This window comes from Plecotus auritus (assembly GCF_963455305.1).
Source record: "Plecotus auritus genome assembly, chromosome: 1".
NCBI classification, from domain to species: domain Eukaryota; kingdom Metazoa; phylum Chordata; class Mammalia; order Chiroptera; family Vespertilionidae; genus Plecotus; species Plecotus auritus.
In genome coordinates this window covers 44603181-44620328 of record NC_137770.1, presented here as the reverse complement: position 1 = coordinate 44620328, position 17148 = coordinate 44603181, and the positions used below count along the sequence as shown (strand labels likewise).

The following is a 17148-nucleotide window of genomic DNA, read 5'->3' as shown; positions in this document are numbered from 1 at the left end:
GTCACAGTTCCAGCTCCATGAAGAAAGAGATAGATGGATTCAACCCCTTTTAGTCTCAATTCCATATTCTTGGAGTGGCATCTCCGTTCTAGCAAGAATGAGCCACCTGCAGCTACAGTCAACTGACCTTAAAGTTGAACCACATTGCACAAACATGGCTCCTAGGAATTAATTTATCCATCTGGATGGGCAGGGGATGGACATTTAAGGAAGGGAGAGAATCGTTGTAAACTGGAAAAAATGTTATATCATGAAAGATAATGTAGATGTGAGAGCAAAAGAAAGCCAAGGCCAGGAAAGTAGGGGAAGTGATTGCTTCTTTACTAACTGGATGCTCCATAAATTGACCCCACATAAAAATGTCAAACTGATTCCTCATTTCTCCCAAATGATCCCAATAGACCTAACTGGCTCTATTAGGGGTCCGCTCAAATCCTCACTTGTCTGTGAATCTTTATTCTGACCATATTTACTAATCAATTTTCTAATTAATTTTACCCTCATCAGATAAATTTTTCCAACTAAACCATATAATCCTCAAAGCCAAAGACCATGTTATTTATTTCTTTGCTGCCTTTATGGTGCTGAGGTCTCCAGGCATCCAGGAAACACTTTCTCAGTGGATAGTGTTAACTTCATGTACTGCGAATGTCGTATGACAAAACACTAGGAACTGTATTCTACGTGACATTTCCAATTATATCTATGGTTTGGAAATTCTGAAAATTAAGGTAATTGCCAAATAAAACTGTGGTAATAGGAAAATGTAATGAACTATAAAAAGGAAGGGCAGAATTGACCATTTTACAGATAAATAAAGTATATTATGTCATACGTATGATTATAAGTAGCCAGTATTTAATAGTATGTCTTCTTTTTAAAGCAGTTCAACATAAAACGAACAGACTGATTTTCCTAACTGGCAAATACATGTAACTTATTTAACCAAATAATGAACATTTCTAATGATTAAATCATATTTCTGGTGATTGGCTCATGACAGATTGGAATTGAATTTCACAGAAAGCTGTACTGAGAATGGACCAGTTAGTCATCATACTTGGTACTAGAGCGGGGACATACATCCCAGGTTTGGGACTTTTTAAGTATTTTTTCAGTACTGAATTGAAAGTTTTAACATTTCTTTCCTCAACATGCTTGCATTCGGTTTGTTAGACAGAATGAAATGCAAGCCTCCTTGCCAATGGAGAGTATTTTCAGGGATAATAAAATTGGCATCGTTTATCAAAGACTTACAGAGGAAAGGGCTGTGTTCAAAGCTGGCCAGTTCTAATTCATTTGATTTGCTGAAAATGAGGCAAAAATTTAAAAATGCAATCAAGTATACATTAATAATTGAACATAAAGCTCAATTTTTATAAGAGTTTATATAATTTTTAAATTTTTAATAGGTACTTGTTAAGCACCAAGTACATGCTTAGTTATGCATTGTGCCTGGAGCTAGAGAAATAATACTGTAAAGCTTTGATAATTTGAAATCTCTGGGAAATAAATTTTTCTGAATAGCCTAGTGTTCGGGCCAGATGGTTTCTCCCTTATTAAAAAAAAAAAAAAAGTAACTATTTTGGAGGGTAATTTTGAATGTCTTTCTTCTTTTATTAAATAGAGTAAATTAAATATAAGGTACTTTTTCTTGATGACTGTTGTTTCAAAAATTAATTATTCTATTTTCTTTTTTTAAATATCCTATTGATATGTACCATTAATTTAATATCACCTGGGAGTCAGACCACTCATTTCTCCTACTTTGAAAAGTCTCTCATCTCTTCCCAGAGGTTCTGCGGTTTCTTTTGCCTTAACCTATATTGCCAGGCCTGTGACAATGCTCAGTGTTCAGTGTAACGTCGTCCCATTTTCAAGCCTCCATCCTAGTGAAATCTTTGAGCTTCTTTTAAGCAACAAATTAAAGTCGTCAACCTGCATGGCTCCATTACTGCCAGCAACTCAAGAAAGAGCTATTGAATGACGATACCCTTAATGCCAACAACTCCCCCCATGCACAGGCAGTGGCAGCCTGCCAGTGCTGACTTCTTTGCCTGATGGCTTGCAAGCATTATGCAACAGCAATTTGAAGATGTGTCTCAAAAGATAGACTGGGGTGGAATTACATCATTTGAGGCACCTTAAAAGAAGAAAAAAACCTGTCTCCATTTTAGGATGTAATGAAGACAGAGCTATATCCTAGCATGCCAGTTATGTTCTTGGATCTGATTTTTTTTTTAATTTAATAAATCTTTATTGTTCAGATTATTACAATTGTTTCTCCTTTTTCCCCCCATAGCTCCCCTCCACCGGGTTCCCACCCCACCCTCTGCCCTTACCTCCCCCCCACTGTCCTCATCCATAGGTGTATGATTTTTGTCCAGTCTCTTCCCGTACCCCCCATATTCCTTTCCCCCTGAGAATTATCAATCCACTCCCATTCTATGCCCCTGATTCTATTATATTCACCAGTTTATTCTGTTCCTCAGATTTTTAATTCACTTGATTTTTAGATTCACTTGTTGATAGATATGTATTTGTTGTTCATAATTTTTATCTTTACTTTTTTCTTCTTCTTCCTCTTCTTAAAGAATACCTTTCAGCATTTCCTATAATACTGGTTTGGTGGTGATGAACTCCTTTAGCTTTTTCTTGTCTGTGAAGCTCTTTATCTGACCTTCAATTCTGAATGATAACTTTGCTGGGTAGGGTAATCTTGGTTGTAGGTTCTTGCTATTCATCATTTTGAATATTTCTTGCCACTCCCATCTGGCCTGCATAGTTTCTGTTGAGAAGTCAGCTGACAGTCGTATGGGTGCTCCCTTGTAGGTAACTAACTGTTTTTCTCTTCCTGCTTTTAATATTCTCTTTGTCTTTTGCCCTTGGCATTTTAATCATGATGTGTCTTGCTGTGGTCCTCTTTGGATTCCTTTTGTTTGGGGTTCTGTGCGCTTCCTGGACTTATAAGTCTATTTCTTTCACCAGGTGGGGGAAGTTTTCGGTCATTATTTCTTCAAATAGGTTTTCAGTATCTTGCTCTCTCTCTTCTTCTGGCACCCCCATAATTCTGATGTTGGTACGCTTGAAGTTGTCCCAGAGGCTTCTTAAACTATCTTCAAATTTTTGGATTCTTTTTTCTTTTTGCTTTTCCTGTTGAGTGTTCTTTGCTTCTTTGTATTTCAAATCTTTGACTTGATTCTTGCATTCCTCTAGTCTGCTGTTGGGTCTCTGTATAATATTTTTTATTTCAGTCAGTGTATGAATTTCTAGTTGGTCCTTTTTCATATCCTCGAGGGTCTCGTTGAATTTATCGGCCTTTTCTAGGATATTCTTGAAAAACCTTATAACCGTGGTTTTGAACTCTATATCCAGTCGTTTGTTTTCCTCCATTTCTTTTGTTTGTGATCTGTTTCTTTGTCTCCGCATTTTCGTTGCTTCCCTGAGTTGGTAGGGTGGCTTTGTATGCTAGGTGTCCTATATGGGCCAGTGGGTAGGCCTCCCAATTACCTGAAGTGGACACTCTTGGTGCACCCCTTTGTGGACTGTGTGTACAGCCTTGTTGTAGTTAAGTCTTGATTGTTGTTGGTATCACTGGGATTGACCTCCAGACCAATTGGCTGTGAGGACTCACTGTGTCTATAATGGAAGAACTGCTGTACTGGAGACACGCTTAGGGGGCTGGACTTGCTTCAGTGGGGCTTTGGTGTTTACTGAGTCTGCCTTTTGAATGTGTCACTTATGGATGTGAGGAGTTGAAATCTGGTGTCTCACACTGACCACTAGGTATACTGGCTTCTGGATCTACAATGGGGTGCTGGTCAGCTACTGTCTGAGGCCACCCAGCAGAAGGTACAGCGAGAACTACAGTTTTCTCCTCTTTGCTTGGGGTTTGGAGGTTTTGGAGCTGTCTGACCAGAGCTGCAGTTCGGTTAAGCTGCGCTAGGGCAGGTCATTTATATGCAAAAGCCACTGCGGCAGAGCTTGGGTGGATTTGTAGATTGTGTGGGGCGGGGTCTCAGGGAGTCACTAGGCTAGGGCGTGGCAAACCGCGATGGCTGCCAGTCAGCTATCTCTGTGTTTCCGTGTTTCCAAGTCCCCGCGTCTCGCACCCCAGCGCAGTAAACAATGAGTGCTACACGCACCTCTGCAAGAAAGTCACCCTCACTTTCGACCCGATGGTAGACAGTCCAGCTTCTCCCCGTAGGAGTTTGGTTCCCCAGCATCTCCCCAGAAACTGGAGTTCAGAGTAATCTGGAGCTTGTCTCCCTTCGGGTTGAAAGAAGCAGCGCACCCAGACACCTGCCGCCAGCCCGATTCGCGCGCCTCCGTACCTCAGCTTTTCAGCGCTTGTGCATGTCTCACTGCTCTTTTCTCTTTCCTTCTAGTTGTAGAACTTCCACTCAGCCAGCTTTCCCGTGGTTCTGGGTGATAGACGTTTAGTCTTTTAGTTGTAGTTTTGAAATTGTTGTGTGAGGCAGCAGTTTAGGTGTTTACCTATGCCGCCATCTTGGTTTCTCTCTTGGGTCTGATTCTTATGCGTACAGACAACTGCTTCTCCTCAGAGCTGTCAGGGTGTCTGCCTGGAGTAGGTTCCTTTTGTTTCTTTCTTCCTTTTTTTTTTTTTTTTTTAAGGGCCTAACAACACAATCTGGCAGCCTTTATTGGGACTATATAAGAGTCCCCCTTCACTTCCTCCTGGTTCTTAGCCCCAATGTGGTTTGGTGAGGCTGCTAGATAGCAGGGTTTTAGCAGTTGCCATTCTGGGGAGATCCTTGCTGCTTCACTTGCCTGTAAATTTCATCTCCTTAATCAAGGACATGCTCCAACAGTTCACCCCTACCACCTGCCCATACTGAATAATTTTGGCTGTCTATTTCATCATTCCCAACAGCATACAAATATGATGTTAATTCTCCCTCTTAAGTAAAATGTACATTTTTTTTCCTCTGGAATCTCCCACTTTCTCTCCCAGCAACTGCCTCATTTGTTTGTTCTGCTGTATAGCATGACTTCCTGAAAAAGTTGTCTGTATTCACTGTCTCTAAATTCTCCTTTCCCTTTCTTTTAAAAATTAATTTTACTCTGGAAATAATATCAAAGTTACAGGAGAGTTTCAAATACAGTGGAAAGAATTTCCCCCCCTGAACCATATGAGAATAAGTTGTCAACAGATGCCCTATCTCTCTAAATACTTTAGTGTGTATTTTCTACAAGTAAGAATGTTCTTCTATAATCAAAGTACAATAATCAAATCAGAACTAGGAAATTAGCATTGATACATTACTACCTTCTAAAATTCAGACCCCATGTAAGTATTGCAAATCACCCCAGTAATGTCCCTTTTAGCAAAAGGACCCAGTTCAGAGTCATGTGTTACATCTAGTTATTAGATGTCCTTGACTTTCATGACCTTGACCTTTTGAAGATTACAGGCCATTTTGTGTATTGTAACTCAATTTGGGTTTGTCTGATATTTCTTTATGACTAAATGTAGGTAACAAAACTGTGGCATTCATATATTAGAATTGATGGGACATTCGTCTCATTAAATTCTGTCAGTGGAGTATGATTTCAAATTGCCACTTATTAGTAATGTTAACTTTGATTATTTGATTAAGGTGGTGTTTTCCAGGTCTCTTCATGTAAAGTTATCCTTTTCAATTTATATTAATGAATATTTGGAGTTTGGGAGAGGGAATTTGAGATTATTACTATCCCATTCCTCATCAAACATTCTAATGTTTTAAATTGTATTTCATTATATTGATAGGGATCCATGGTTTCCTCTTTTATTCAATGGTCCTATCATCATTTATTTTGATGTTTAAAGCTGGCTTCTGTGTCCTTTTGACATGCCCCCATCATTCTTGGAGTGCTTTCTTAACTTTTGGCACAAAAGGATGTCCTATGATCCTCTTGTTATTTCCCTGCCCCAGCCCTGGGGTCATCTGTTTCTCCAAAGAGTACAAGGTCCTTTGAGAATGGCCTTTAGAAATCATGTTGTGGATGTCAAGTGTGCTCATTGCTGAAGTGTTGTTCCTACTTCACCTTAGTGGACAGAGCTGGAGAATACACACACACACACACACACACACACACACACACACACACATTTTTGCATCTATATTTATTTATTTTACTCTGTATATGTATATATGTAACCATGTCTTCACACTAACACCAGGTCCTGTCCTACATCACAGGATTAATTCCAGCTTTCTGCTTTCCGTATTTGAAACTCCACTGCAGGGAACCATGCTCCCATTCCACAGCCTCTACTCGCACTCACGCTCCTATGCTCCTCCCCAGATGTCCCCTGCACATATGCTCTCCTCGCCCTGCTGGAGCTCTGACATCCACCCTGGCCCCTGCCCTAGTGTGGAAACCTACCTTGCTTGGTCCACCCAATGCCTTTCAGATTGCATTGAGTTGTTGAGGAAGAAGGAGGAGGAAGCCCCATTTGCTCCTAACCCATTTCAGTGAGGCCTTTCCTCCCATCATTGTACTGAAGCTTCTCTCATCAATATCGCCAATGACTCCAGATTTTTAAATCTAATGGTCAATTCTCAGTTTTCATCTCACTTGACCTTTTGGCAGCATTTGATATGGTCAACGTCTCTTTATTCCTTGAAGCACTTTCTTCACATGGCTCTCGGTACTTTCTACTCCCACAGGCTACTCCTTCTAAATTTCATTTGCTGATTCCTCTTAGGCTCCTCAGCTTCTTCTATTGAAGTGTTCCAGGTCTTGGTCCTTGTCCTTCTCTTTTTTATCTAAATTTACTCTCTTGATGATCTTGGTCATTCCCAAGGCTTTTGTACCTTCTATATGGCCTCCATTCCAAAATTTATAGCTCTAGTCTTGCTCTCTCACAAACTGTAACATTGTATATCTCACTGATTGATAGATGTTTCCATGTCAACCTATCCAAAACTGACTCCTGATCTTCCCTACAAAAACCTCTCCCTGCAGCCTTAACCAATGGAAATGATGCCAACTTCATCTTTTCATTTGCTCAGTCTGAACACTTAAAATTATTCTTCAGTTTTCTTTTAGATTTACACTGTACCTCTAATCCATCAAAAAATCCTGGTGATTCTACATTGAAATGCTGTTAATTCAGAATTATACAACTTCTTACCACCTCTGCTGCTATTACTGTATTCTGAACCACCGTCACCAACCTCTCACTTGGATCAGCAATAACATTGAGCGTCGTCTCCACTTCTACCCTTGACTTCCACAGAGTCCTGTTCTCAACACAGCATTCAGAGTGCTCCTGGACAATATGTCAGTGGCTCCCCATTTCTTACTGTAACTTTCATTCTGTATCTTTTTACCTAAAGATTGATTACCTTCTCAATTGATTACCTTCTCAATTAAGTAACCTGTTCCTCACCATCATCCCCAAATACACTCTCAATCCCTTTTACCCTACTTGACTTTTCATTTTCTTATAAAACTTAGTACTTTCTAGCATTATCTATAGCAATTTATCATGTCTTATTTTCTGTTCTCTTTATATTCTCACTCAAGTACTGTGTAAGCAATTTGATTATGCTATGCTTTGGAGTAGTTTGATTCATGGTTCTTCATTTAAGGGTTGTTGAGTTACTTGAGACTATGGGTTTGCAGTTTTCATCAAATTTGAAATTTGGAAAATTTTCTACCATTATGTCTTCAAATATTTCTTTCCTCCTCTCTACCCACCATTTCTCTTCTCTCCTTCAGAGACTTCAACTATACGTGTTTTGGGGTCACTTGAAGTTGTCTTCTTGCTCAGTGTGTGCTGTTTATTTCTTTTCAGTCTGTTTTTGCTCTGCTTCATTTTGGACAGTTCCTTTTGTCGCCTTCAAGTTTACTAATCTTTTCTTCTTCAGTATCTAAAATATTGCTAATTTCATATAGTGTACTTTTCATCTCCAGAGATTTGATTTGTGTCTTTTTAATATCTTCCATGTCTCTTTTTACCATGTTTTCTTTCCTCTGTCTTTTTTATTACATGGACAACATTTACAATTACTATTTTAACATTATCTTTAACTACAATGTCAGGGTTTTTTCTTTGTATTAATTTTTCTCCTCATTATGGGAGAGAATTTTTTTTCCTAGACATTGTGAGTTTTATCTTATAGCAAGCTGAAGTTTTTTGTTCCTTTAAATATTCTCCTTTAAATATTTTAATTTTGTTCTGGGGTGCAGTTACGTTACTTGGAAACATTTTGATCAAGGCCTACTTTTAAACTTTGATAGGTGAGTCCTCAGCAGCCTTTAACCTATGCCCATTTGGCACCACTACTGAAGTAATACCCTTCTTAGGACTCTATCCATCCCCCCATTTGTTGTGAGGCTTTTCTGCTCTAATCAATGGACACAAAAACTAAGAGGGCCTTGGGTGCTCATCATGGGTTGTTTCACTTGGTCCTTTCTGGAATTCTTTGCACAGCTTCCAGCAGTTTTCTCCCACATGTTTGCTTATCAGCATTCAGCTAAAGACTCAAAGGAATCTTCTGAAGGCCTCCAGAGCATGAGTGCTCTCCATCCACCCCCACCCCTACCACTACCACCACCATCACCACCACACACACCAGTTCTTTCTTCCCTGTTACTTTCACCTCAGCTCAGGGACATTTCTGAACTCTGGTACTCCCTACCTGTGCTGTGGCCTGGGAACCCTTTCAGGCAATTAGCCAGGCAATCCTAGGGCTTGTCTTGTGTTCATTCTCTCAGGGATTACTGTCTTGTGCTGCCTCTTATATAACATTTAAAAACCATTTGTTCGTATATTTTGTCATATCTTTACATTTAAGCAGAAAGGTTTAATTGGTCTCTGTGACTCTATCAGAATCAGAATTGGAAGTCTGCAATACTGCATCAGTTCCACAAAGACAGAAATCTTTGTGAATTTCATTCCCTAATTCCAAGCCCCCAGAACTGTGTCTGGCATGTTAGGTACTCAGTAAATATTATTTGAATGAAACATTTGTTGAATAAGATTACGTTTGAGAACTCCTTCAGCAATTATTTGAGTGTCAACTACATGCCAGGCACCAATTACACTGTGGTGAATAAGGCAAAGACAGTTCCTGCCTTCATAGAGCATCGTGCTTAAAGGGAAAGGCATATATCAAAAAGAAAACAAACAAGCATGATCATAATTATATACTGTGGTAAGTGATGTTCTATGAAGGAAAAGAATGGGGTGCTTTGAGAGAGAATAATGAGGAAAGTCATTCTTGGGTGAAGTGTTCAGTAAAGACTCTACAAAGAGGCAATATTTCAGCTGCCCCCTGAAGGAAGAGAAAGAGCCAGCCTGTTGAGGCGATGGGGAGAGGAATGTTTCAGGGAATTGTATGTGTGGAGCTCTGAGGCAGAAAAGAACTTGGAGATTGTGTGAAATTAGAGGAGACCTGTGCGAGGAGGGAAGAATGCCACACATGGAACTGGAGTGGTGGGCAGGCCCAAAGCAGGCAGGACCCGCAGGTTGTGTTATGATGTTTTAGTTTTCTACAAAGTACAGTGGGAAGCTATTGAAAGTTTTAAATAAGGAGTGATCGGAGTCAATTTATATATTTTAAATGTCTTTCTAGCTGCATATGAAGAATACTATTCCTGACACAGTTAAAATTCGTAAACATTTTTTGTGCCCTAAACCTGTTGGGCTGCCTGTTGAAGAATATGGTCCCCTTCTCAGATTAATGTTCTCAAATTACAAATAAAACTAATTATATTGAAGTATACTTCATCAGAATATTTTTTAGAAAAAAAAAAGGATGATATGGTTATATTATACTCTTCTATTAGCTGATTATATAAGATCTAATAGTGGGACTGTAATGATAAAGTAGGTGAACATAAATGAAAGATTGAGATGTTTGTAATAACTGTACTATGAGGGAAAATATCTAATTTCTGCTGGTGACTAAGTCACAGAAACTGCTAATGCTACTGTAGCATGCTGTCTATATCTATAAAGGAAAGAAATGCTAAATTTCCATTGAGGTTAGTGAAAATAAAGATGTAATTTTTTTAATCATTGAAGTTCATAGACTACCCCCTGAATTCTACCCATGGACCCTGTGTTAGTCTGTTTGAGCTGCTGTAACAGAATACCATGGACTATGTGGCTTATAACCAGTAGAAATATATTTCTCACAGTTCTGGAAACTGGAAGTCCTAGATCAAGGTGTTAGCAGATTTGGTGTTTGATGAGGATCTACTTCCTGGTTACAGAAGGCTATGTTCTCACCATAACCTTACATGGGGAGAGGGGCAACGAAGCTCTTTTCGAAGGACACTAATCCTATTTATGGGAGCTCTGCTTTCATGAACTAATTACTTCCCAAAGACCCCTACCTCCAAATACCATCACAGTGGTGAGTAGGATTTCAACATATGAGTTTGGGGAGACACAGTCAGTCTATAGCAGATCCCTTGGGAATTTTAAGAGGCTATTTCACTAGTCATGGAGAAAAAATGTGGAGGCTTGAACTAGAGTAGTAGTAATAGAGAAGACAATAGGGGACAATTTTGAGATATTTTTGGAAGAAGATTCAAGAGGATAGAAAAGAGAGAGATTACCTAGAGTTATTGGGGAAATTTTCATGGGAAAATGAGGCTTAGAGATGTAAAATGTAAAAGAAGCTGTGTAGAAAATGTTAAAAGGGATAGTCAGAAAGCAAGATTTGACAGGCAGATTATTGCTGTGAATCACTGTGGGTAAGGAACAAAGATGACCGTTATGGGTTAGAAAGGAAGAGGGTTCATGAAGATTAAGTCAGGAACACTGAGACCCAGGGCTCAGCCACTCATGAGCGTGAAACCTAGGGCAAACACTTATCTAATGAAACCTCAACTTCACATATTACAGTTGAGGATAATAATAGCTTGTTGTAGGAATTAAATGAGATACTGTATGTAAAGTGGTTATCACAGTTCTGACACATAACAAGGGCAGACAAATATTAGCAATTATTCTGATTACTGCTAGGATTCTGACATTGTATTGGACTATCACCCACAGGAGATTGCAATCTAGTTGAGGAAACAAGATAAAACACATAATATATTTTGAGAAGGAAATCATTCAGAATCAAGTGTTCCAATACAAGAAATGAGCAATTCTCAGCTATTAATCTTGCCCAGAATGGCACTTTCTGTTTCATAACAAGATTTTGAGAATTTCTGCCACATATTTGTGTGTGAACATTGCAAACAAGTAATGATGGTGCTGGGTATCTTCTTAACAAGTGAGTTTTAGATATTACTTGCATGACCTTGACCATGAGCATCTCCTTCAATTTTATCCAGTTTCTGCTGCTTACAGCTAAGCTCCTGTTTGGTGTAATAATGGCTATGGCTCAGACAGTAAAAGGCACACAAAAAAAGTAATCAAGATTCTGAAAGTCTGTTCTTTGCTTTCATTTAGAGGAGCTAAGACAAGAACAGCATGTTTCCTTTCATTCTGTCATAGTAGCATTTCATTAAGATGCACAAAGAATTTTAATCAACCTTTAGAACTAGCCCTACGGTTGAGTAGTTTGTATGTGGATGGCTGTGGCTTAATGGCAAAACATAAGGGTCCAAGTTCTTTTTCTGCTGTGCTTTGCTATATGACATTGAATAACGCATGCAATGTGCTGAGCCTCAATTTTTCATTTGTAAAAGGAGGGTAACAGTTTCTACCTCAGATTATTGTGTAGATCAAAAGAGAAAACTTAAGTCAATGTCTGGAACAAAATAGAAGCACAATAAAAATATTTTATAAGCAACCTAATGCCAATTAAAAAGTGATATTTAAGGCAAAAACTATAACAAGAGACAAAGAGGGTCATTCTATAATGATAAAGGGGTCAATTCATCAAGAGGATATAACAATCATAAATATGTATGGACCTAATATTGAAGCACCTAAATATATTAAGCAAATATTAACAGATCTGAAGGGAGAAATAGACAACAATATGATAATAGTGGGACTTCAATACCCTTAACGATGGATAGATCTTCCAGACAGAAAATTAGAGAAAATGTTGGACTCAACCTTCATATTAGACCAAATGAACCTAACAAATGTATACAGAATATTTAATCCAACAGCAGCAGAATACACATTCTTCTCAAGGGCCCAGGGAACATTTTCCAGGATAAGTTCAATAATAGGTGACAAAACAAGTCTTAGCAAATGTAAGAAGATTGAAATCATACCAACAATCATTTCCAGCTATAGTGGTATGAAACTAGAAATCAATAACAGGAGGAAAACTGAAAAATTCACAACTATGTGGAAATTAAGCAACACACTCCTAAACAACCAGCCAATTTCATCAAGAAGACATAAAAAGGGAAATTAAAAAATATCTTGAAACAAACCAAAAAATGGAAACACAACATACCAAAACTAATGGGATGCAGCAAAAACAGTTCTAAGAGAAAAGTTTACAGTGATAAATGCCTACATTAAGAAAAAAAAAAGATCTAAAATAACCTAACTTTACATAGCCCTGGCCAGGGTGGCTCAGTTGGTTGGAGCATCATCCTGTACACCAAAAGGTCACAGGTTCGAGTCTCAGGGAACATAACTAGGTTGCAGGTTCATTTCTCTCTCTCTCTCTCTCTCTCTCTCTCTCTCTCTCTCTCTCTCTCTCTCTTAAAAAATTGATAAAGACATATTCTCAACTGAGGATTAAGAAAAAACACAGATTAAGCACAAAATTAGCAAAAGGAAGGAAAAAACAAAACAAAGATTAGAGTAGAAATAAATGAAATGGAATCCAGAAAAACAATAGAAAAAGATCAAAAGATCAAAAACAATAGAAAAAGAGCTCGTTTTTTGAAAAGATAAACAATATTGACCAACCTTTAGCCAGACTAATAAATAAGAGGAAAGACTCAAATGAGTAAAATCAGAAACGAAAGAAGAGACAACTGACTCCACACAAATACCACATAAAAAAAAAAATTCTAAGAGAATACTATGAAAAATCAAATGCCAATATATTGGATAACTCACTCTCAGGGCTGTACAAATGCAGAGTTGAGACTTGCAGGACCTTGACTCTGAGCGTCTCCTTCAATGTTGTGCCCTAAATGCCTTATTCCCCTCATCCTCGTCCTGGACCTGCTTGCAACAATCCTGTGAGGTCAAGATCATCAACTCCCTTCTTGGCAGATGGGAAACAGAGGCTTATGGAGGTTGAGTATCTTGCTTCACTTTCACTTGAGCTAGTAAGTGGTGGAGTTAGGATTTGAACCTGAACTCTTGAGGGGAGTTGGACACCAAAGCCTGGGCCTTGACTGGCTGCACCTGCATCAATGCCTCCTCTGAAGTTTCGCTTGTTGTCTTCCTTTCCAGGTATCCAAGGCAGCTGCAGACTTGATGGCCTACTGTGAAGCTCATGCCAAGGAAGACCCCCTCCTGACTCCTGTTCCGGCTTCAGAGAACCCATTCAGGGAGAAGAAGTTTTTCTGTGCCATCCTTTAAGTCTCCATGAGGAACCTGAAGAGCCTCGGGGCTCCTGGGACACTGATGTAGAGTTTTTAGCAAAGTGGGCACCTTTCCAGTCCACAGCATTTAAATAGAGGGAGGACAACCACCCCGGAAACTCCAGGCTATGCATGTTTAAAGAACTGGTCCCCTTTATGACAATGAAAGCCAATCCACACCCTGAGTTAAGAGCTCTGATATCTGCAGAACTGCCTGGAGGAGGGGACTGTGTAAATTTAAAATCCGCGTCATTTCTTCCCTGCTGTCCCTCCCAAAACGTTCTATTTCTGCTTCATATTTTAAGAAAAAAATCAAACAGACAGCTGAACTGAGCGAAGATATGTATGACCTTCTTGGAATGAATATTGCCTTTAGATACCCTTTGATCAGCTGAGTTGTCCAGTGTAACCGAGGTTCGGTTTAATGGCGTTGATGTCTAGTCCGTGTGCCTTCCGTTTCCTTTTATCTTTCTCCCTGACCCTCCCTCTCACCCCTCCCCATTAGAGTAGGACAGAGGAAAGGCTGGACTTGTCTGTGAGACTGAACTCCAAGAATGTATAGGGAGATATTCCCCGTGGTTTATCCTCATGGTGATAACAAAAACAATGCCGGTTGTCTGTGTTCTCTTATCACTATTCCTAACATTTGTACATGATAGCTTTGATTCTGCAAGTTAAAGTAAATCATGTGTTGTGACTGGTGCTTTCATATATTTGTGACAATTTTTGAGTAATATTGCATGAAAATGTCCGTGTTAACATCCATTCAGAAGTTTTGTTGTTTTTCTCTAACGTTTGGAAAAGGAATGAGCGAGGAAAGAAGCTGGGAAGGAAAAAAAAACTCAGTATCTTGAAATTGAGGTCACTTCAGCACCTAAGCCATGCCTAAAACACCCCCTAGTTTTCCTCTCGGTGTAAACGCCTCTCCAACATGATTTCCAGAACCCAAAGCATTTGGGTTTTATCTGGGATGCTCTTTATCCAAGGCATCCCAGATAAAACCCAACGCAGGAGAGGTAAGAATCCATCATGGTTGGGAGGTCTGTTTGTCAAAGAGTAAGAGAAAATTCCTTCTTTCCCTGAATCTCAGAAATCCTAGATCAAAAGAACTCCTTCTGTGCTCTTAAGAAAAAACGTGCCCCCCTCTTTTTTTCAAGTATCAGGAGAAATGAACCCATGACACCAGAGAAAACCCGTTCTCAGAATCCCTGCTGTTTGCCCTCCTGGGAGGAGAGGAAGGTGTCCCTCAACAGCCACCTCCACCAGTTGAGGGTCTGGCTTCTTTTTCCACTGAGATGGTCTGTAGGTGCCACTCGCCTATTTTTTTTTCCCGCTAAAATATTTTCTTTGTTTTTATTCTCCGTCTTGTTTGTTAGAATCTCTCAGTCTTTATTTACAACTTCCTTGCAGCTAGGGCCCTCTCGTCCCAAGAGGTGGCGTTGAACGTGACTTTTCATGGCAGCTGTAGCCTCCATCGGTAATGGGAAGCCTTTGTCACTTTTTTTTCTGTGCCATCTCCAGGCTAAAGAGAGCCTCTCTTACATCTTCTCGTTTGCTTCAAAATCCCAAAAGACCATTTCCAAATTAACTGTATTCTACTCTCTTTCCTTACCCCCATTAAAAAACAAAGAAGGATGGAGAGGAAGGAAAAGAGAAGATAAAAAGACTTACTAACTACGCCAAGGACAGATTTTGAAACAGACTTGGTAAATATTTCCCTTAGTCCCTTTTTATGGGCATGCTGGTAAAAAAAATAAATGTATCCAATTAAAGCTCACACCTGGAGTGGGCAAAGAGAATACTGAAATATTTGTGAAAGGAATGAATGCACTTCTGTAACCAGATCTTCTGCTCTGTTCAAACTTTGGGATTTTGTTATAGTCAGTAGGACACAGATGAAGATTTAGAGGAGAAAAACCCTGGCAGAGTATGTATTAAACTACATTGTTGTACCATTAGCTGAGTAATACCGTGGAATCAGCGAAAACCATATCCATTTGTAATATGAATCAAAATATGAACTGAATATCTAGTCACATAAAAACAAGTGTGAATAAGCACTCTTTGTTGGTGATGGCATCTTTATAAGACCCTGATGATTTTCATAATCCACACCATTTATTTTTCTCAGAAGGACTATTTAAATTTTCATGTAAATCTAGATCTTTAGAGCAATGAAAGTGAAATAAAAACTCTAGGAAGCACCACAATACAGCTCTGGCTATTCAAAGTAAAGGAAATTCCAAACTTCATGTGAACTTGGTTCGGAAAGGAGAAAGAAGATAGCAAATACACAGCCCATCTAAGTTTAAGGAAAGTGTTTTGTCTTTTTCATAATGGCATGTCCCACAGTATGGAACTATAATACCAGAGTTTTTATATGAGTTTTGGCTTATTGATAGTTTTACTTATTAAGGGGGGAGAAAGCTTTTTTTATTACATATGCCTCTGAAAAGCTTTAATTATTTTAGAAATTCAACAATCATTTTCACCAGCATAATTTTATCTGAAGGGGAAACTTAGTTTAATTATTAAAGGTCCTAATTTCTGTGTGTAATGTATTGGATAGTAATGAAATCTGCCATAGAATTAGTTAACCAGTAACAATAACCCTCATATTTAATAAAACAAATTTTTGCATCATTCTCAATATTAACTCCAGTTTCATTTCTTTTAATTTTAAACCAAATATTATTTTATTTAAATCAGAGGTTGTAAATAAGTACTTTGATCTGAGGCTAATTTGATAATAATATTTGAAAGAGAGTGCTTACCAAGGAAAAATTTTAAACCATTTCTTCATACACTCATTCACAAATAGAATTTTGAGAAATCAGCATGCTGTCTTAAGGAATATTTGTACTCTCTCTCTTTTAAAAAATATTTGCTTCTAGCTGCTCCTGGCAATGGTGAATTGTTACATTGTGAATATACATCAATGTTTTCCCAGCCTAAAAATTGTTCACATTTTTCCTACATAAGATCCATGGAGTGTGTCTTTCAAAGAGAGGGAAATACAGAAATGTTAAAGCAGGGAAACCTGAATGCAATGTGTACATTTTCATCCAACATGGACCATTTATTTGTTTTAATAAATGAAATTTTCAGACTCAATTCATATGCAGTCAATTTTATTGCAAAGGCCTGTGGACCACCTCACCCACTGGTCAATTTGAGAAGGATAATGACACATAAAGTGAATGTGGAAATGGGAATTCATTTATTTTCTTTAGGGTTTTGTTAATAGAGGTACCCTAAGGGACAAAAAACACACAGGAGGCTCTTTACAAGCCTTTCTCCCTGGTGTCTACAGTTCAGGTACAGGGCATGGGCGCAGAGGAAGGTGGTGGGGATGCATCAGGGCTCTGATAGACCATGAAGACAGATGAGCTCTATTCATACTCTATCATGCTGTAGGTATACCACGTGGGGATTTTTCTATTTTTTTTTTAAAAAAGCCCTGGCCAGCGTGGCTCAGTTGGTTGAACATTGTCCCATGCAGTTTGATTCCCCAGTCAGAACACATGCCTGGGTTGTGGGCTCGATTCCCAGTAGGAGGCATGCAGGAGGCAGCCAATGGATGTTTCTCTCTCACATCCATGTTTCTCTCTCTCTCGCTCTCCCTTCCTCTTCCATCCTCTCTCTCAAATCAATAAAAAC

General features: G+C 38.9%; 1 protein-coding gene across 4 annotated transcripts in view; it reads left to right on the top strand.

Moving 5' to 3' along the window:
• Window positions 1-16602, top strand: part of GNG2 (G protein subunit gamma 2) — a 112725-nt gene extending 96123 nt beyond the window's left edge. For all 4 annotated transcript variants that reach the window (XM_080642482.1, XM_080642481.1, XM_080642483.1 and 1 more), the window contains one exon: window positions 13358-16602. In XM_080642482.1, the coding sequence (XP_080498608.1) occupies window positions 13358-13486 (129 nt within the window). In that variant the 3' untranslated portion in view covers window positions 13487-16602. The remainder of the gene's footprint in view (window positions 1-13357) is intronic.
• Window positions 16603-17148: the final 546 nt, after the last annotated feature.